Genomic DNA, 21270 nt, shown 5'->3' with positions numbered 1-21270 from the left:
TCCAGGTTTTTCCTCAAAAGAGGCAACACTCGCCTTCTTTGTCACCAAGGGTCACCAAAGGAAGTAAGGTGCTTCTAAAAGATGTAGCCCGCATTCCAGTGGTCCACCATACCTCTAAATGTTTGGAAGTAAATCTAATCCATACCTTGAAATTTCTTTTTGATGGCATCCTTGGAGCTTGCATATATCATTTTACTTTTCAGAGGAGCTAATTCTGGTGCCCTGCATAGAGAGATACCAAAAATGAAAACAATGTTTAGAGAGTACAATTACACTGTGTTAAAACGTTTGCATCAGTGATGGGGAACAGTCCTCAGAATCTTCTGGGAGTTTTCCTAACTATACAATGTGTCTATTTCCGCCCCTCCTTGGACACTATCAAGGAGAGGCACACACAGAATGGCTCAGGTTGACTAAGGTGGAATAAAATCAGAGAACCACCAATTAAAGATCAGATTAATGGGGCCATAAAAAAAAAAACCCACTGGGGGCGCCCGGGTGACTCAGTGGGTTAAGCCGCTGCCTTCGGCTCAGGTCATGATCTCAGGGTCCTGGGATCGAGTCCCATATCCGGCTCTCTGCTCAGCAGGGAGCCTGCTTCCCTTCCTCTCTCTCTCTCTGCCTGCCTCTCCGTCTACTTGTGATTTCTGTCAATAAATAAATAAAATCTTTAAAAAAAAAAAAAAACCCACTGGATAATTGACTGTACTACCCAATTTGTTTTAAATTTCCCCCCATTTTTATCAATAAAGGCTTGAGTTCAGGCTAGTAACAACCATCTTGCTTTTCAACTCTTTCTGGTTAGGAAAAAAGCTTCAGAAAATATAGAGAATAATCTGTAAATCAAGTATATGCCACCCTGAATTAAGAAATACTAGAGGGGCGCCTGGGTGGCTCAAGGTTAAAGCCTCTGCCTTCGGCTCAAGTCATGATCCCAGGGTCCTGGGATCAAGCCCCACTTCCGGCTCTCTGCCCGCCTCTCTGCCTACTTGTGATCTCTCTCTGTGTGTCAAATAAATAAATAAAATCTTTAGAAAAAAAAGAAATACTAGAGATTTTAGCATTTTGGCTTCAGATTATTTGTAATATATTCCTTTTTAGAAAACGAAATAAAAGACTCCTCCTTCTTAATCCTTCCCAGTCCCTTCATTTATGTCTATTCCAATAGACAAATAGCAAATTCTGACCACATGAGAGTACTTGCTTTCCATCTTAGACTAACAAAATAAAACATGTCACAAGGATTTTTTTTTTTTAAGCTTAGCAATTCAGCAACTGTGCCTTAACTGTCAGTATTACTATTATCTTGTATTTAACAAAACTTTTAGTGTCTCCCTCCTCCTGAATGAATCCTGGAAGCACAGCATATGCTTCATAACTTTCTTCACCAGCAATACTGAAAAATAAGAGACATACTAACAATGCACAGAAAAGCCTCATCCTATTCAAACTGCTTGTCCATGAATTATTTCCCACTATGCCACCAAATTCCAGGCCTGCCTCTGCTCCACGCTATCTTAATACACTTTCTATATGGAGTGTAGTTAAATATTTTTAAACACCTAATGCTTGCATTTAACTGCCATACTTCCAGACCATTCTACAGTCATTAGCGCAGAGGGTAGCATGGACCTCACGCTAGTCTACTCCTGCCACAGAGGGCAGTTTCTATTCTTAGAAACCAGAAACAGCAGTCTCTGTTCTCTCAGATGCTTATTCCTCCCAAGGAGGAATTTACAACAAGGGAGGCAGAAGAGGGAGGCAGAACTGTAACCACCACCTTAGGTCTGGGAATCACTTGAGATGCAAGGTTAAGTGGGTACTTTCTTTATGCAAAATAGGTCAGGGACAAAAAAAAAACACATTAGCTGTTCTGATTTTACTCTAACCAGATTTTTAAAACGCCTTAAGAGCCATTCCTGGGCCCTACAGAGTCTGTTATGGGAAACTCCTATAAGGCTGTACATTTTCTTAAAACAAAACAAAACACTGCATTAACAATGAATTCCTTTTTCTTCTTTCTACCTTTATTTGCCAAATGTTCTTTAATAATGAGGTATTATTTTCACAGTAGGGAAAAAACAGGGGAAAAGTAATGCAAATGAAGTAAACAGTCACCAATTCAGAAGCCAAAACCTTCAGCTGCATTATCTACAACTCAGCTATAAATCTCAGAAGGGCAGAGGCTTCACCTATGTTACAGCTGTTTTCCCAGGCTCTAACACAACACTTGGAATGTGGTAGAAATAAAAGTTCAAATCAGGAAGGGCTCCGTCTGAAGTCTCAACAGTTACTATCCTTATGGAGATAAGTTTGTGGCTCTCAGACTTGCAGAACAATAGGCTGCCCCAACAAGCACCTGATCCCACGTTTATATTCCACACAGCATCTTGGTTTAATCAAGCTCAATAAAGACTTGCTGAAATGTTACTGAGGTGTGATCTGGAGTTACATTCCTTTAAACCAGAATTCTTCCGACTTCCTAGCCCCATATCCCAAGCTGTTGGTGACCTACAGCAAAGAGCTAAGCCCCGCCTAGCCGTGTCCTGGCTCAGAAGAAGTATCAAGAGGACCTTCACTACCCCCAAATCAAAGGCTGTTACCACTCCCCCATCCACTGGAAGCTAGAGAATTATCCTACGTAAGAATTCCACACCAAAGAAAGCAATATAATACAACTAAGTAAGAGACACGTATGACTTTCAACTCAAACTTAATCTCAAACTTACCTGAAAGACCAGGACAACTAAATTAAGCGGCTTTTTAAGAAAAAAGGCCACATAAATCACCTTGTAACACGTTTTCACTATTTAGAACAACGCTGTCCAGAAGGGCTTTCTGCAGTGATGGAAATGTTCTGTCTGTGCTACCCAGTAAGGTGCCACTAGTCACAGGCGGCTACTGAGTGTTTGATATGTAGCAAATGACTAAGAAAATGAATTTTAAAATTTACTTAATTTTAATTATTTCAAATTTAAATAGCCACCATGGCTACTGGCTACCCCTACTGACCTAGTTAGAGTTGCAACAATAATACCAACTTCCAAAACAGCAAACCACAGGGGCATCTGGGTGGCTCGGTGGATCAGCCCTGCAACTCTTGGTTTTGGCTCAGAGCATGATCTCAGGGTTAGGAGATCAAGCCCTAGCGAGTCTCAGCTGGAGTCTGCTTGAGATTCTCTCCTCTCTCTGACCCACCTTCTACTCACTTACTCTCCCCTGCCTTTTAAATTAATTCATCCTTTAAAAAAAAAGGGGAGGGGTAGCAAACCACGGAGGAATAAGTAAAGGATGGGTGTTTTTAAAAAAGTGAAAGGCTTGGGCGCCTGGGTGGCTCAGTGGGTTAAGCTGCTGCCTTCAGCTCAGGTCATGATCTCAGGGTCCTCGGATCGAGTCCCACATCGGGCTCTCTGCTCAGCGAGGGGGGCCTGCTTCCCTTCCTCTCTCTCTGCCTGCCTCTCTGCCTACTTGTGGTCTCTCTCTGTCAAATAAATAATAATAAAAATAAAATCTTTAAAAAAAAAAAAAGGTGAAAGGCTGGTTCCTGGCAAGACATGCTGGAGAAGGATTTTGGTGGGATAAACTTTCTTTTCAGAATTCTAGGAAGAATTTTTAGAGAAATGTTTGCTTATAAGTGAGTTCAGAGAATGCATAAAATCTAGCTCCTGCCCCTATCCCCACCAAAATAATCAACTACTAAAAGTCATATTCTTCAAGTACACAGAGAGTAGTTAAAATTTACTTTTGGTCCTACAAACATTAATGTAACTAAGACATTATGAAACCTTAATAAAAATTAAATGACAAATACTACAGATAGACTGACTGAAAATCCTTTTGACCCTAAGAACTAGTTTCTTCAAGTGGTAACAGTAAAATTAACTCTGAGTTATATGGAGGCTCAATATTTCTGATGCTCACCACAGGAAAAACATCAATTCCTCTTTTCTAGATTCCTTGGTTTCAAAGCTTGCATCATACAAAGCATAGCGACAATCTTTTTCAGGAAGCATTCCCACAAAATGCTTGAAAGGATCGGTTATGGTTACACCAACATCTCCAACCAAGATCTCTTTCCCTTCTTCTACAATGATGCACTTTTTGTCTGCACTGAGACAAAAAATGACAGCCTTCTTTCTTTTCTTGATTTCTTCTGGTGTGGAGCACTTCCGAACTTTCATGTCATAAAAAATGCGACATACTTCATCTGCAACTTGCACTCCGGAGGCCTATAACAAGGTAAAATAAAGTCAGAAGGAGGCTTTTAACTTTTATTGTGCCAAATATGAAAACATCATGTAACTTTTCCTTATAGACTGGCATACACTTCAAATTTTTAAGGTATACTCACCATCCAACACAAAAACAAAATCTAAGCTGCAATTGTTAGTTTCAGTCATTAAACATTAAAAAAGATTATATATATCTAAAGTATTCATCACTACTGCATAGGTATAAGGGAAGACTGAGCTACAGCAGCCCCTCCTACCCTAAAATTTGGAAAAAGGTGCTTCCTAAGATATGCTAGATTCAACTGCTTTTAAAGGGGTTGCTCAGAGGTCTAACTGGGAGCAGTCATCTCCCTAACTGGAGTATTAATAATACCCCAAATTCTTTTCATAATGCATAGCAGATGGACAGAGTAGCTGCACTGAGAAAACTCCATTCTGCCAGCATATCTTCCTCTAACAGAAGAATTAAAAGGTCTTTGTCTGTATACATTTCAAAATTATGTGGTTAATATTTAGTAACACATTAATCATATGCCTTGAAAATTCCACTTACAAAATCTCCAAGTTTAAATTAAAATTACTAGATTTTAATTGTTTCAACCACAAAAAAGACATGATAATTATGTGACATGATGGAGGTATTAGTGTAATCATCAGACTGTGGTATATAAATGTATCACATCAACACCTTGTACACCTTCAGCTCACACAATATTATTTGTCTATTATATCTCAATTTTAAAAAAGGATAAGAAAACATTTATTGCTGTAGAAACAAAATAATTTAGGATCATACTGGCCAAAAAAATAAACCTCTTACCATGTTACACTTGCTATTCTGAAACGTGACCCTGACAGCAAAAGGTCTCAACCTGAGTTTTTAATCTTTCATCTTCTTTGAGGTGTTCTATTTGCATTAACTCTACTAAAGCCATAATTTTTGATGCCTCATTAACTACTTTGGTTTGCATGTTAGCTTTTCTAAAGCAAGAACTATAAACTTCATAAATTTAAATACTAAACAATGCAAAAAATATTAATGATACCCAAAATTAATGCCAAGTAATTTGATTAATGGAACTACATATAAGATGAAAAGACAGAGGCACCTGGGTGGCTTAGAAGTGTCCAACTCTTGGTTTCCGCTCAGGTCATGATCTCAGGGTTGTGGGATAGAGCCCCCTGTCATGCTCCACACTCAGCCAGAAGTCTCCTTCAGATTCTCTCTCTCCCCCCTCCCCACACCCTGCCCTTTCTAAAATAATACTCTTTCTTTTAAAAAGAGGAAAGGACAGCCCACATATGAGGAGAAAATATTTCTAAATCGTATTTCCAATAAGAACTTGTATCCAGAATAAAGATCCCTTATAACTCAAAAATAAAAAAAGATGACCCAAATTTAAAATGGGTAAGGGGTCTGAATAGACATTTCCCCAAAAAAGTATAAAAATGGTCGGTAAGCACTTGGGAAAAGTGCTCAACATCATCAGCCATTAGGTAAATAACATGTCAAAACCACAAGGTTCTACTACTTTATACCACTAGGATGACTTAACAACAAAGACAGCAGTAACCTATGTTGGTGAGACTGTTGAGACACTGGAACTCTTCTACACTGCTGACAGAATTGTCAAACAGTGTGCCTGCTTTAGGAAAGCATTTGGCAGTTTTTCAAAAAGCTAAACACAGAATTAATATCTATTAATGCCATTCCTAGGTATATACACAAGAGAAATGAAAACATGTCCGTATAAAAACTTGTACACAGGGCACCTGGGTGGCTCAGTGGGTTAAAGCCTCTGCCTTCAGCTCAGGTCATGATCCCAGCGTCCTGGGATCGAGCCCCGCATCAGGCTCTCTGCTTGGCAGGGAGCCTGCTTACCTTCCTCTCTCTGCCTGCCTCTCTGCCTATTTGTGGTCTCTGTCAAATAAATAAATAAAATCTTTAAAAAAAAAAAAAAAACTTGTACACATATGTTCAGAGCAGCATGACTGATAGCAGCTAAAAAGCAGAAGAAAGAAATCAATTGAATGAATGGATAAACAAAATGTGATGCCATCCCTACGCTGGAATATTATTCAACCATTAAAAAGGTAGTGTTAAAGGCTATATAACATAAACCGTGAAAATCATTATGCAAAGTGGAAAGAAGCCAGATATAAAAGGCCACATATTACATGATTCTATTTCTATGAAATGTTCAAAATAGGCAAACCCATGTTCAGAAAGGAAGGAAGCAGATCAACTGGTTTTTAGGAACTTAAAAGGGAAAAAGGAATGGGGAGTGACCACTAATGGGCATGGGGTTTTCTTTATGGTGTGATGAATCCTCTGGGATCTGACAGTGGTGATGAATCTACAACTCTGAATACACTGAAAACCACTGAATCATACTTTATGATATGTGAATTACAGCTTAGTAAAGCTGTTACTTAAAAATACACATAAGAACTCTGGCAGTCAGGGGCGCCTGGGTGGCTCAGTGGGTTAGAGCCTCTGCCTATGGCTCAGGTCCTGATCCCAGGATCCTGGGATCAAGCCCTGCATCAGGCTCTCTGCTCGGCAGGGAGCCTGCTTCCTCTTCTCTCTGTCTCTGCCTGCCTGTCTACTTGTCTGTCAAATACATAAATAAAATCTTAAAAAAAAAAAAAAAAAAAAACAACACTGGGGCGCCTGGGTGGCTCAGTGGGTTAAGCCGCTGCCTTCGGCTCAGGTCATGATCTCAGGGTCCTGGGATCGAGTCCCGCATCGGGCTCTCTGCTCAGCGGGGAGCCTGCTTCCCTCTCTCTCTGCCTGCCTCTCCATCTACTTGTGATTTCTCTCTGTCAAATAAATAAATAAAATCTTAAAAAAAAAAAAAAAAGGAACTCTGGCGGTTAAAATATACTAAGATCCTAGCATTTACTTAATATTGGGGTAAGCTCTAATACACTTCAATTCTATCAAACCTAGTCCACACCTAATCATAATCTATTTCAATCCTATCTAATCTAATCCACACTTTGTTTATAAACAACATTCATGTGGTAGTAGACATAGAAAATCAAGAGTAGAAAACTACCACAAAACCCATCCTATCTTATCACTTTCCTAATTTCTGTAAATCACAACTGACCAACCCGTATTTAAAAGCATGAAGGAAACAATGGAAGCCTTATTAAGCCAACCAATCATCTAAATGAATCTGTCAATATTTAAGTGAATTAACTCAAACATCACTTTAAATTCTGATTGGAAATAAAACATATGAACCATGTACCAGCGTGGAAACAGAAAGTAAATAGCTATTCTGCAATTATTATGCAACTAATGTCAGCCAAATCTAGCTATAACCTACAGGAATTTTAAAAGCCTCAGTATGGAGAAATCTGAGCTTTTCTCTACCAGAAAGGATGTTTGTAAAGGTTTCTGATGAGAGGAGTACTATAGACACTTATGCTTGAGGAAATTAACCCTGAAGACTGTAAAGGAAAAATTGGCAAACACACTGAAAACAGGAAGACCACCTCTGAGGCAATTATAAATATCCAGATGATGTAAACTTTAAAGACAGTTAGGTGGAGATGACCAGTTAGCAATTGGAAATGTGAGCTGGGGTCTTACTGATACTTTGGACTATAATCAATATCCTAGAGATACCAATACAAAGTAGCAAAAGAGTAACAAGTCAAGGGGACTATGAAGAAATGATCAGAAAACTAAAAAGTAAGAAGGGACAAAACAGCATCCTAGAAGCCAGGGAGGCATCCTGGGGGGAGGGAGGGGTCATCAACACCAATGCCTGCAAAGTCTGAGAATGACTGCAACAGACCACCAGGTTTGGCAACTGAGTCTCTATGCATTTCAGGAGATTGGAGGAATCAGTCCTAAGTCCAGGGTAATATGCTGAGGATTTACAGGGGTAAACCGAGGAGGTGAAGAAAGCAAGCACAAGACAGTTAATGGCAAAGGGAAAAGGAAACAGACTGTATGATAACTTTATAGAAATTATCTTACGACTGGGGAAATCTGACCATACTAAAAGTTTAAGAGTTTGAAGGAACAAGAGGAAAACCAAACCACTAAAGGAAAAAGGAAAAAAGAAAGAAAAAAATAAACTAATATTGAGTACTTAATGTTGTCAGACATTTCTAAATCACAAAAATTCTGAGATGGCTACTGTTATTATCTGCATCTTATAAATGGGGAAACTGAGGAACAAAAAGATTAAGTAACTTGGCCAGAGTCACATGGAAACCTACAGCAGAAGTGAGATCTGAACTCGGGCAATTTGGCTCCAGAGGGTACTCTTAACCACTTACAAGTAAGAGACAGAACTCTAAAGAGACTGATGAGATCCAGGGTACAGATGAGGGACTCAGTCTTAGAAAATAATATACAGGGCGCCTGGGTGGCTCAGTGGGTTAAGCCGCTGCCTTCGGCTCAGGTCATGATCTCAGGGTCCTGGGATCGAGTCCCGCATCGGGCTCTCTGCTCAGTAGGGAGCCTGCTTCCCTCTCTCTCTCTGCCTGCCTCTCCATCTACTTGTGATTTCTCTCTGTCAAATAAATAAATAAAATCTTTAAAAAAAAAAAAAAAAAGAAAGAAAGAAAATAATATACAAATAGCCCTTGATTTTCAAAAGTTCCAGTTTCGTAAAAGTTTGATTTTACGAAAGATCTGCGTTTATACCTGTTTTCACAGACCAAAGGAAATCTAAAGACTTTCACATGTACAAAAAAAGGTAAAAAGCAACAACAGCACTGAGTGTTTGAATGGAAGCAGTGCACGCCCGGAGCAGTGAGTGACCCTGCCAAACTACTTCCCCAGATCTACACTCGGCATCTCTACATTGAGCCGGCATGCCTTTAAACTGTATCTGTCAGCATCTGCACTACATCTCCATTTTAAGATGTGTCCTAAAGGTACCAAAAGGGTCTAAAAAAGGTTATGTTTGGCTCTGGGAATGATGAAAAATTTTTCCATATAAATTAATGGTAACTGCTACACCATTCAGGCTTATGAAAGGTTTCACAGGCTCACTCTACTTTTGGATGGTGGGGAAAACCTACACCCTTCTCTCCTCTAAAATAGTAAAAGGGACAGTAATAACTTCGAGAAGGAAAATACCCATTTCTAAAAACTGTACTTGAAAAACCTCTATATTCTCTGTGAAGTATAAACCAGAAGTAGAGCAGGAGTTTGAGGGCAAATCAGGTAAAGATTCAGAAGCGGGGGCACCTGGGTGGCTCAGTGGGTTAAGGCCTCTGCCTTCAGCTTGGGTCATGATCCCAGGGTCCTGGGGATCAAGCCTCGCCTTTGGCTCTCTGTTTGGCGGGAAGCCTGCTTCCTCCTCTCTCTGCCTGCCTCTCTGCCTACTTTCTCTGTCTGTCAAATAAATAAAATCTTTTTTAAAAAAATTAATTAATTAAAAAAAAGATTCAGAATAGCTGTTATGGGGAATTGCCGAGGGAATCACCTAAGGACAAGCAAAGGGACTCTGAGGACAACTAAAGGTTCAGCTGAGGTCAGGAAGAGTGGAGGGAGAGCAATCTAGCAGTGCACAGATGTTGATGGCAGTTAGGTGGAAATGGAAAGGAAGGACCCTGCCTTCTCCCTAGGAGACTTGATCCATGCTTAAGTTTTAGTGTGTCTAATCCAAATGACTTGCACATTGTTCAGATTTCTGCTTTTCTGAGCCCGAAGCCTTTATATCCAATTTCCTATCTAACATCTCCAGATGGATGTGTCAAAGAGATCCAATGCTCAGCATGTCCAAAGTCCCCTTCCAGCCAGTCTTCCTTTCTCAGTACACCATCCCGGTTACACAGACTCCAAACCTAGGAGATAATATCTTCAATAGTTCCTTCTCCCTCATCTCACTTGGCTCTGACTTTTCTTATCTTTTTCCAAGACACTCAGCGCTCTCCATCTGTCACCACTCCAGCCTAAGCCACCATTTTCTATTATTCGAACTGCTACACTAAACCCCCAACTGGCTGCAGAGGAGAGAGATCAAGATATGTGTACACCACATTGCCTCCTCTTCATGGCCACACAGGAAGACTACATTCCCCAGCCTTCCTTGCAAGTTCAGCTGGGGCCAGGGAGTTCTGCTCAGCACAGTGATACCAAGGACTTCCAGCCCTGACTCTTTAAAAGTGATCTTCAAGTTCTGTCTTCCCCTGACAAGAGGACATTTGCGGACACAATTTAAGACAGAAGAGAGCTTCTGACTCCCCTGAACTCTGCATGATAGAAGTCTTTTCTGTGTTAAGCCACTGAGATTTGGGGCTTATTATGTTACCACAGTTGTTCAAATATGGACAGACTGCCCATGCCCACTGCTGATCCCCTCCCACACTCCAATTCATCTTCAACACTACAGCCAGAGATCTGAAACACAAATCCAAGATCCAGGCTCAAAATACCTCGATGGCTTTCCATTGATCTGAGGGTAAAAGCACTAATTCTTTAACATAGTCTAGTCCTACCCTCCCCTCCAGCTTTATCTTATACTACACAACTCTGTATCTCACTACCCTGGCCTTCTCTTAGTAGTTCACACTGGCCATGCTGCCTCCCATCTTTACTCATACTGTACATCCCGCCGGTTTCCCTACCCTTCTTTGCCTACTTCACTCTTCAGATCTCAGCTCAATTCTCACTTTGCAAAAAAGCTGTCTAGGTCAAACCCACTCTAACATGATTCCATGACACATGAATCTCTACTGCATAGCACTTACCAGTTTCAATGTTTTGGTTTTTTTATTATGTTTACTTTAATCCCAGTATAGTTAAGGTACGGTGTTATGTTAGCTTCAGGTATACAATGAGTGATTCAATAATTTTACACATTATCAGCACTCATGATGATAAATATACTCTTTTTAATACCCATCACCTACTGCACCCATGCCCCCACCCACCTCCCCTCTGGGACTGACTTATTTCACTTAGCATTATACTGTCTAGCTCCCTCTACATTGTTCCAATTGGCAACATTTCATTCCTTTTTATGGCTGAATAATACTCCATTGTGTGTTGTGTATCACATTTATCCATTTGTCTATCGATGGACACTCTTGTAAATAATGCTGCAATAAACATGGAGGTGCACGTATTCCTTTGAAATAGTGCTTTTATATTTTTTGGGTAAATACCCTCAGTTTTTTCTAAGATTATTTACTTAATGACTGCCTCCCCAAATAGGCTGTAAATTCCTTAGGACTATGTCTGCTTTGCACCAAGAGACATTATAGCAAATCTTAAAACACAAACGACTGTAACATTGATCTACAGAATCATCTGTGCTTTACACGGTACTTTTTTTTTTTTTTTTTTAAGATTTTATTTATTTATTTGACAGAGAGAAATCACAAGTAGATGGAGAGGCAGGCAGAGAGAGAGAAGCAGGCTTCCCGCTGAGCAGAGAGCCCGATGCAGGCCTCCATCCCAGGACCCTGAGATCATGACCTGAGCCGAAGGCAGCGGCTTAACCCACTGAGCCACCCAGGCGCCCTTTACACGGTACTTTTACCTAATAGAAAAAGTCTTTCCCATCAATCCCCCTTTTCAGTATTTCTCTAAAGTGTTAGGTTACTGAGATATTAATTGCTTAGCTGTGAAGGAATCAAAGTTTATTTTAAAAAGGAAAATCAAATTCAGTTTTGAATTTATATTTCAGTTTTGATTTTATATTTCCTTAAGTTATTAAGTTTAAATGCAAGTTTTAGCAATAAAGACCATTAAAGGATACTCGGAACTTCACACCAAAATTTGCTACACAGCTGGGGAGGAAAATCTGGAGAAAACAGACTGCCACTACAAGAGCACTTTATAAAGACACCCAACCCAAAGCTTCAGTTTCTTTGTGTTCTGTACCAGTGACCCTGGAAAGTAACAGTCACTCTTAAACCCCACCCCCTTGTCAAACAGCTGCTGTTAAATAATTACGTCACTCTATTTTATCTCACCAACTACCAGTTTTTAACTCGTTCATAAAGTATAACAGATCTTAAACCTGAGTGTCCTCTGGCAGAGCTTTTGTAAAACACTGACTGAGAGATGAAATGACTACATCTGAGGCCTCGCCTTAACACTCAAGATTCACTCAGTGTGAGCTTCTCTAAATAAAGATACTCCTCACAAACAGAAGGGGAAATAAACGCTACAGAGAGTATGTAACACTGGGTATTTTAATAATTGTAAATGACAGAACACACTTAAAACATCGGTTCTCTCAACAATTCTAGCATAAGGGCTGTAATTTTTGGAAGGAGCATCAAGATGTTCCAGATTCAAATTTTTGTAAACAACTAAACTGGCCCCAAACTAATGACTTACAGCAGTCCATCCTAAACCAGAATACTATAAATGGTCTGAAGCAGCACAGTTGACTTTGCCAACTACACCTTACATAAATCTCACTGGAGGAAACAGGAATGAAAGTTAACTTCCTACTTCAGGAAAGTATTTTTTTTGTAACTTATTTATTTTTCTAAGTTAAGAGAGTCTGAAATATCTGAAAGTACATTACTGCACAGTAAACAAATACAAGTTAAAATTTATAAACACCTGGCAGAAATCAGGCATTAGTTCCTTTCTCAACCTATTGAACTCTTAAATACCCAAGACAAGCATAATCAAAGTAGTTGCGGAGTTTAAAAATGGGTTCAGGATTCTCCTTTATTTACACCATGCCTTTAGCAATAGCCGAAAGAAACCAAAATGACAGACTATTTATAAAAACATTTGGGCTTCTCTCTACTACAACTGATGCTTCTGAGCAAGAACACTGAGACAAAAAATAAAAAGAGTGACAAGTGTTTCAAGGCACATTTCTACACAGAAATGACCAGGTCCTCACAGGTCCTATGTTATGATGGGGCAGCTGAATACATCCACCCATCTCCCTACCAAAACTCCACTGAAGCACAAAAAGGGGATTTAAAAAAACCCAATAAACAAAAAACCCGTAAACCCACAAGGACCAAAAAAACACAAGAAATAAAGAAGTTCAAACTAGGAAGAATGAGTGCAATTAGTCTGAGACACGCATAGGCCCCTAGATCCCTTCTTGAGTTCCACCGTGCTACCAATCTGTGGAATTCTGGAATTTATTCTCTGAAGAGTTCAGGTAAAACAAAAGGATTTTCTAGCTTAGTCATCATACTGAAAACAGGAAAAAAGGGGACCCTACATAAATGAATGCTAAGACACTCTCTCCACCACCACTGCTTTGAAGGCTGAATGATTTATGAAATGCTTAGTCCCGCTGTTTGAGAGACCCATGCTGTCTAACAGAAATTTCTGTGATGATCCAAATGTTCTGTATCTACACTTTCCAGTATGGTAGCCACTACCACACACGGCTGTTGAGCCCATGAAATAAGGCTAATGCAACTGAGGAACTTAATTTTTATCCTTATTTTAAGTAATTTAACATAAAAATATCATAAAATTAACTCTATAGTGTATTTTAGGTAAACAAATTTATAAGACATATTACACAGTTTTCTGCCTTGGAAAAACAGTATATTATTTAGCTTTATGGATGACTCATGCCATCAGGAACCTTAGTTGTTATTCTGTATAGTGACAGGGCAAGGATTTCAATTCTAGTTTACCGATAATTATGGTTGCCTATTTCTGGGGGCAAGGAAGCAATCCTGAAGCAATCTTGAAAACATAAGATACAGTGTGTGTTTGCTGGAATATTCTGAGTATGGACCTGGAAAGTCAAAACAACCAAAATGAAGAACAGTCATAGAACTTCAGACAAGCAGTCCTGACTTAAGCAAATTATTTTAGTTCATACAGATGGCATACCAAAAAATTTTTACTTTTTTTAAGATTTTACTTTTTTGGGGGGGAGCACCTGGGTGGCTCAGTCAATTAACAGACTGCCTTCGGCTCAGATCACGATCCCAGGGTTCTGGGATCAAGCCTCACATCGGGCTCTCTGCTCAGCAGGAGCCTGCTTCTCTCTCCCTGCTGCTCCCACCGCTTGTACTCGCTCCCCATCTCTGTCAAGTAAATAAATAAAATCTTAAAAAAAGAAAAAAAGATTTTACTTATTTTGGGGACACCTGGGTGGCTCAGTGAGTTAAGCGTCAACGTCACATTCCCAGGGTCCTGCATTGGGCTCCTTGCTCAGAGGGGAGCCTGCTTCTTCCTCTGCCTACCACTCTCCCCGCTTATGCGGTCTTTCTTTCTCTCTCTGAGAAGTAAATAAAATCTTTGAAAAATTTTTTTTATTTATTTTTGAGGTAGAGAAGCAGACTCCACACTGAGTGCAAAGTCCAATGTGGGTTGATCCTATGACCCCAAGATCATGATCTGAGATGAAATCAAGAGTCATATACTCAAATGACTGAGCCACCCAACTGCCCCCCAAAAGCTCTTTTCCTTCTTGAGGAAAAAAATGCTAGATACTGGGGCAGATATGAAATAATGAGTTTACAGTACAAAGTTTATATAATAACAATCAGGATAACTTCATTTTATGTAATATTACATATGATCATTCCAGATGAATTTTACAATTTATTGGGAATACATGTTTTAAGTAAGCTGATAAGCTGTATTTTTTTTCCAATTTTTTGTGTTTCTCATAAACAGAATTTGGAACATTTAATCTTAGAAGACTTTTTAACCAGAGGAGAAAGCACAATGAATCTATCTTACTCAAATCTTACAACATGAACAAGTTAGCTAACTTCTTGAAACCTCAGTATCATCATCTGTAAAATGTGAATTATGATCCTCCTAACTCAGGAAACTGATAACACAAATAAATCACCTAAATACAGTGCCTGCCAATGATATCATTCAGTGATTCATATTATTATGAAACAGAAAACCTGGTTAGAGGTTTTTCTGCTCCCTCTAATTACTAATGTGGCTGACTGTTAATGAAGCCTTTGAGTGATAGAAGGCTACGAATAAAAAAAATCCAGACAGCTTAAAACTCATATTTAAAACAGCAATTTCTATTTGTTCCCTGACAGATAAGAATTAAAACACCAAAATGACATTTGACGTATCTCTCTTCTTTTGTTCTGTAACCACAGAATGGTTGCACAGCAAAGACATGCAAGAGCAAATGACTTAACACTCTTCTGTTAAGAAATTAAAAGTCAGTTACATGACCACTTACCATTTTCCTAGGCACAACTATCACACATGTAAATCAAAATTTACAGTGATGACAACTGGGGTCTGTGGGGTGAGCTAACAGGCTTTGTTCTCAAGTTTGTCCCTTCCCTGTATACATCAGTCAAGCAAGCTCACAGCAACTCCTCAGTCCCTTGGTAAATTTGAAATGTCTGGTGCTGCTGAATACAGTTTTATAGATTGTGCCTTGCTTAAGTCTGCAACATAGCGCTAAATTCAAGTTCATATTTCATTATCCAAGGGATGCGCCTGCAAGGCTTCGACTGTCCAAGGGAGTACCAGCTCCTGTCTCCTGAGGCCACATCACCAGAGGAAGCATCATTCTGTAATTCACACAAAAAAGTCACTACATAAGCTATCAGAGATCCAGAAAATGTTTCACGTTAACTCTCTACCTTAATACACTCATTCCTGAAAACAATTTCCAATTATAGAAGTCCTTCACTCACCTCATAGCAAAGCACAATGTCCTTGAGATAGCCTAGGCAGACCAAATAGCATTCTATTAGCTACATATTAATTTAAGAGTTCCACTAAAACAATTTTATGGTTACACTTTATTGGGAAAAAAAATCATTCAATAACCTAAAGTCTATGAAACATGACCCACACCCACCCCCAAGAAAAAAAAAAACCTTGCAGAAAGTCATCTCAACAGTGAAAGTGGATTAGATACAATAATGCCCAGCTGCTAAAAACAATCCATCTCATCCAGATTGTATGCAATATTATAGGCAATCCAAATCAGATTTGTTAACAGATCCCCAACCCCCACTCACTGCCCCCACCAACTGGGAAGCAGGGAGTCAGAAAGGGAGTGCAGGAATAGTGGGAACAAGTTTTCTAAGCCTGATAGAGAAAATAATATTCCCTGTCTTCTCCGCTCCACAAAAAAAACTAGACAGAAGAATGGGAGGGGGGAAGCCAATGACAGTAAGCACATTGGCAAACAGTCCTACGCTTTTATTATTTTCTTTTAAAGATTTTTATTTATTTATTTATTTATTTATTTGACAGACAGATCACAAGTAGGCAGAGAGGCAGGCAGAGAGAGAGGAGGAAGCAGGCTCCCCACTGAGCAGAGAGCCGAGACGGAACTCGATCCCAGGACCGTGAAATCATGACCTGAGCCGAAGGCAGAGGCTTTAACCCACTGAGCTACCCAGGCACCCTATTATTTTCTTTTAAGCTTCAAATTTTCTTCAGGGTAAAACCCATGCCATGTCAAGCCCTTTATGGACTATTTCCACAGCCTCTTTTCCACTTGTCCCACAACGTTCCCCTTAATACCAGCCATGTACAACTCTTTGTGATTCTCTGAAAACACCATGTTCTTTTGAGATGTTTTACTGTCCTCTTCATTTGCTTAAGTCCTTCAGGACCTCAGTTTAGGCCTCCTCTGGGAAGGCAGCTCTTACCTGCTCCCTCAATCACCACCTTTAATCTAAGTTATGTGATCCTTCTATGTACTTACACAAAAAATAATTGTTTCTACCACAGCATTCTCTACTACTGTGATTAACTATTGTTTGTGTGCCTCTTTCACTAGACTGTGCTCCTTAAATGCAAGAACTCAGTATCTTTTTTTCAACCCTATTTCAACCTCAGAACTATCATCTACTTTATCAATTTTGAAAAACAACTATCCCGGGCGCCTGGGTGGCTCAGTTGGTTAAGCCGCTGCCTTCGGCTCAGGTCATGATCTCAGGGTCCTGGGATCGAGTCCCGCATCGGGCTCTCTGCTCAGCAGGGAGCCTGCTCCCCTCTCTCTCTCTCTGCCTGCCTCTCCATCTACTTGTGATTTCTCTCTGTCAAACAAATAAATAAAATCTTAAAAAAAAAAAAAAAAAAAGAAAAACAACTATCCCATAAAAATTTTTATGAAATGTACTATTGCCTTTGAGATATTTTTTCCTCATCCTTATAGTATAATTCTTCACTTTACACTAAGGAAAATCCTTCATTTCAAAACTTTCGTATTTTCAAGAAAAAATAAAGCAAAAAAATCTTCTAAGTAACTTTTATCACTCTCTGTTGGGAGTATTTTGGTCCTGATGAGATTTGCTATTACTACTGTTTTCTTCCTGAAGACATAGAACTTTCATCCTCTCAAATACTGTTTGCATAAATGTGTAACGTTTTTACTTCTTTAGACTCCTCATAACTGACTGACAAGAAAAAACTGGTGAAGATGGAAAATTTTTTATACTATCTGATTTCTAAGTGACAACTCACTGCCTATCATATCAGGGAAACATGAATGTTCTTTTGATAGGTAACACTGAAGAACTGTTTGAGCTATAAATCAGCATATAACATTAATTTAAGTGTATAGCATAACAATTCGATACTTACGTATATTGTGAAATGATCACCACAATAACTCTAGGTAACATCCATCACCAGTTAGTTTTTTCCTTATGAGAACTTTTTATTTTTTAGTTTATTTTTTAAGAGATTTACTCTCTTAGCAACTTTCAAATATATAACAGCATTATTAATCATATCTACCAGGATATACATTACATCCCATGACTTCTTAATTTTATAATTGAAAGTTTGTTATCTTCAGACCACATTCAACCATTCTGACCATCTCTGGCAACAACAAATCTGTTCTCTGTACTAGTCCATGAGGATCTTCATGAGGTAGTCCGTCAGGTCCCAACTAGCCAGGTCCAGATGCAGGACGGTGTGAGGCAGGGCAGTCTTCATAAGATGGGCACAGGGTGGGTAACCCCATCCCCAGAATCCATGACAATACCACTGCTGTGGCCAGAAGCACACAGAGAGAGCACAGCCTGTTCTCTGTATCTATGAGTTAAGGGCAAGGGGTGCTTTGTTTTCGGTTCTACATATAAGTGAGACCATCCAGTATTTGTCTTTGTCTTATTTTGCACAGCATAATGCCCTCAAGGTCCATCCATACTGTTAGAGAGGAGAAAATTTTCTTATGGCACACATACACGCCACATTTTTTTATCCATCATCCATCCATGGACATTTGGGTTGTTTCCATGCCCTGGCCACTGGAAATAATGCTACAGTGAACATGACGCACATTTATTTTTTTGGGTGTTTTTGTTTCCTCTGGATAAATACCCAGAAGTGAAGTTACTGATCATATGGTAGTTTTATTTTTAATTTTTTGAGCAACCTCCATATTGTGTTCAGTAATAACTGCACCAATTTACATCCCCAGCAACAGTGCACAAGGGTTCCTTTTCCTCCACATCCTCACCAACACTTCTTCGTTTCTTGTCTTTTTTTTTTTTTTGAAGATTTTATTTATTTATTTGACAGACAGAGATCACAAGTAGGCAGAGAGGAAGGCAGGCAGAGAGGAGGAAGCAGGCTCCCTGCTGAGCAGAGAGCCTAATGAGGGGCTCCATCCCAGGACACTGAGATCATGACCTGAGCAGAAGGCGGAGGCTTCTGAAATTTGAAATTTCTGAAATTTACTTGAGCCACCCAGGCGCCCCAGTTTCTTGTCTTTTTGATAACAGCCATTCAGTGCACATTTAGTCAATTCATTTACAACAATGAAGCCAAGAATATACAATGGGGAAAGGACAGTCTCCTCAATAAATGGTGCTTTAAAACCGAACAGCCACATACAAAAGAATGAAACTGGACCACTGTCTTATACCATACACAGAAATTAATTCAAAATGGATTAAAGACTTGAATATAAGACCTGGACCCATAGCTCCTTGGTGATGGCTTTGTTTTTTGTTTTTTTAATTTAACACCAAAAGGCAAGGCAATAAAAGCAAAAACAAAGCAGGACCACATCAAACTAAAAATGCTTCTACACAGGGGCGCCTGGGTGGCACAGTGGGTTATAGCCTCTGCCTTCAGCTCAGGTCATATCTCAGGGTCCTGGGATCGGGCTCTCTGCTCAGCAGGGAGCCTGCTTCCTCCTCTCTCTCTGCCTGCCTCTCTGCCTACTTGTGATCTCTGTCTGTCAAATAAACAAATAAAATCTTAAAAAAAAAAAAATGCTTCTACACAGCAAAGGAAACTATCAACAGAATGAAACAGTAAACTACCAAAGAGGAGAAAATATTGGTAAATCATGAATATTGGTAAATCATGTATCTGATAAGGGGCTAAACACTCAAAACATAAAAAGAATTTATACAACTCAATAGCAAAAAAAGCAAACAATCCAATTTAAAAATGGGCAGAGGCTCTAAAAAGACATTTTTCTAAAGACATACAGAGGGCCAACAGATATATGAAAGCATTCAACATTAATCATCACAGAAACACAAATCAAGATCACAATGAGGTATCTCACCTTAACTCATTATCTTTACCAATTCCCTCTAACACATGTACAGTCTCCCATCTACCCAGAATTGTAAAGCTGCTTAATTAATTTACTTAATCAGGGCACCTGGGTGGCTCAGTGGGTTAAAGCCTCTGCCTTCAGCTCAGGTCATGATCCCAGGGTCCTGGGATCAAGCCCCGCATCGGGCTTGCTGCTCCATAGAGAGCCTGCTTCCTCCTCTCTCTCTGCCTGCCTCCCTGCCTACTTGTGTCTCTGTCTGTCAAATAAATGAATAAAATCTTTTTAAAAAATAAATAAATAAAGGGATGCCTGGGTGGCTCAGTTGGTTGGACGACTTCCTTCGGCTCAGGTCATGATCCCGGAGTTCTGGGATCGAGTCCTGCATTGGGCTCCCAGCTCCACGGGGAGTCTGCTTCTCTCTCCTACCTTCTCCTCGCTCATGCTCTCTCTCAGTCTCTCTCTCAAATAAATAAATAAAATCTTTTTAAATAAATAAATAAATGAAATTTACTTAGTCTATACAAGATCTCTACTTAGTATCGTTTTAAAAGTCAAATAAGGATGTCTGGGTGGCTCAGGTGGTTAAGTATCTCCCTTCCACTCAAGTCATGATCCCAGGGGTCCTGGGATAGAGCCCTACATCAGGTTCCTTACTCAGTAGGGAGCCTGCTTCTCCCCCTGCTTGTGGCTTGCATGTGCTGTCAAATAAATAAATAATCTTTAAAAAAAAAGTCACGAATATATTATTTTTTTAAAACAGTGCCTGATATATAATATCATTTAATTCCAGAATAAATGCTGGAGACCTTAATGCATACAACCATCAATATGCAAAGAATTTAACGCTTAAGAAATCAGTGTCGCATAAAACATATGGACACATTTCCACATCTCCTTAAAATAATCCAAACCCTTTGACACTTTAACCCAGTAAGCCCACTTCAAGGAATTTATTCTGGGGGAATAATCTGCATAATATAAAAAACCAGACAGTTTAAATAAACAAAAATGGGAAAATTGCAAAGATAAGTATAGTACATCCACAAGATGGTTTCTGATGCAGCTATCAAAACCATGCTTATAGAAAGTTTCTAAAGACATGGAGGAAACATTACTTGAAGGGAAAAAAGAAAGCAAATTATATAAAGTTTTAGTACATATTTTCCACTATGTAAAACAGTATTGGAAAAGAAAAGGAATTTTATCTTTAACAGTGGGAATCTAAGTGATTTTTATCTTCTCTCTAGTCTCCTTTATTTTCCAAGTTTTCTATGAGCATATTTTTTTTTAAAGATTTTATTTATGTATTTGACAGACAGAGATCACAAGTAGGCACAGAGGCAGGCAGAGAGAGAGGAAGGGAAGCAGGCTCCCCGCTCAGCTGACAGTCCCACTGGGATCATGACCTGAGCCAAAGGCAGAAACTTTAACCTACTGATCCACCCAGGCGCCCCTCTATGAGCATATTTTTTAAATTAGAAATATATACACACACAAACTTTTTGATTCAGTGACTGCATAACCAGAACCGCATTTTGAAAAATACTGCAAAGCAGGCAAAGATTTATGCACAAAAATGACAG

The 21270-nt window shown here is 39.4% G+C and overlaps 1 protein-coding gene across 2 annotated transcripts in view; it reads right to left on the bottom strand.

Moving 5' to 3' along the window:
- The window catches only part of DSTN (destrin, actin depolymerizing factor), a 39255-nt gene that overhangs the window by 3518 nt on the left and 14467 nt on the right, over window positions 1-21270 (bottom strand). For both annotated transcript variants that reach the window (XM_044263488.1, XM_044263487.1), the window contains 2 exons: window positions 3922-4229; window positions 146-222 (listed from right to left, as the gene is read on the bottom strand). In XM_044263488.1, the coding sequence (XP_044119423.1) occupies window positions 146-222; window positions 3922-4181 (337 nt within the window). In that variant the 5' untranslated portion in view covers window positions 4182-4229. The remainder of the gene's footprint in view (window positions 1-145; window positions 223-3921; window positions 4230-21270) is intronic.

The sequence above is a fragment of the Neovison vison genome, chromosome 8, assembly GCF_020171115.1.
Source record: "Neovison vison isolate M4711 chromosome 8, ASM_NN_V1, whole genome shotgun sequence".
NCBI lineage: Eukaryota > Metazoa > Chordata > Mammalia > Carnivora > Mustelidae > Neogale > Neogale vison.
The sequence above is the reverse complement of the archived record's forward strand: the minus strand, read 5'-3'. Positions and strand labels throughout refer to the sequence as shown.